At 60.8% G+C, this 1,048-nt stretch overlaps 1 protein-coding gene across 1 annotated transcript in view; it reads right to left on the bottom strand.

The window, feature by feature from the left end:
• Positions 1-310: 310 nt before the first annotated feature.
• Positions 311-1,048, bottom strand: part of EMH_0008860 (cyclin, N-terminal domain-containing protein, putative) — a gene marked incomplete at both ends in the record, with an annotated part of 2,238 nt that continues 1,500 nt past the window's right edge. Inside the window, 1 exon segment of the mRNA XM_013498498.1 lies at positions 311-1,048. Within this exon segment, the coding sequence (XP_013353952.1) occupies positions 311-1,048 (738 nt within the window).

The following is a 1,048-nucleotide window of genomic DNA, read 5'->3' as shown; positions in this document are numbered from 1 at the left end:
ACTGAAGTGTGGACAGCAGCAGCAGCAGCAGCAGCAGCAGCAGCTGCTGCTGCTGCTGCTGCTCTGCTTGCTGCTCCTGTTGAACTATGGCAACAGCAGCAGCTTCTGCTGTCGCCTCCTGCTGCAGCAGCTGCTGCAGCAGCTGCTGCAGCATTTGGTCTAGGCAAGACACAACTGCAGCAATCAGGCGTCTCGTTATTAAATCTAAAATCTGCTGCTGCTGCAGCTGCTGCTGCTGCTGCTGCTGCTGCTGCTGCTGCTGCAGCTGCTGCAGCAGCTGCTGCTGCTGCTGCTCTTGCTGTTTCTGCGGCTACATCCCGCAGTGTGTTGACGGTGACGCTCGCATATATGGGGCGTTCGTCTCCGCTGCTGCTGCTGTTGCTGCTGCTGTTGCTGCTGCTGCTGTTGCTGCTGCTGCTGCTGCTTCTGCCACCCCCATGTGGCTCGCACCTGCTGCACCAAGCAGCCCTAAACAGCCTGGCTGCAGCACCTGCTGCTGCTGCTGCTGCTGCTGCTGCTGGTGATCCTGCATATGGTGGTGGTGCTGCTGCAACAACTGCTGCTGCTGCTGCTGCTGCTGCTGCTGCTGCTGCTGCTGCTGCTCGATGAGACGGCGGCACCAAGTCCTTTGCAGCTGCTGCTGCTTCAAACGCTGTTCTCTTAGTAGTTGCTGCCGCAGCAGCTGGTGCTGCCGCAGCAGCATCTGCTGCTGCTGCTGCTGCTGCTGCTGCTGCTGCAACTGCTCTGCAATATAAGGCTGACGAGCTGATGCTTGCTGCAGGGCTTGTTTGGGGGCGCTGCTGCTGCTGCTGTTGTGCCGCAGCAGCAGCAGCAGCTGCTGCTGCTGCTGAATAGCGAGCCTCTGGTGACGCAGCAGGTGCTGCTGCTGCTGCAGCCGCTGCTGCAGCAGCTGCTGCTGCTCATGCAATACCGACAGCAGCCGCTGCTCTCTCAGCACGTTGCTGCAGTACAGATCCTCTGCTGCTGCTGCTGCGGCGACGAGTAGCAGGTAGGAGATGTAGGCGAGGGGGCCTCCGAGGCGCAGCAG

Source organism: Eimeria mitis, genomic scaffold (assembly GCF_000499745.2).
Source record: "Eimeria mitis Houghton genomic scaffold, Emh_scaff347, whole genome shotgun sequence".
NCBI classification, from domain to species: domain Eukaryota; phylum Apicomplexa; class Conoidasida; order Eucoccidiorida; family Eimeriidae; genus Eimeria; species Eimeria mitis.
This window is presented reverse-complemented; position numbering and strand designations above follow the sequence as displayed.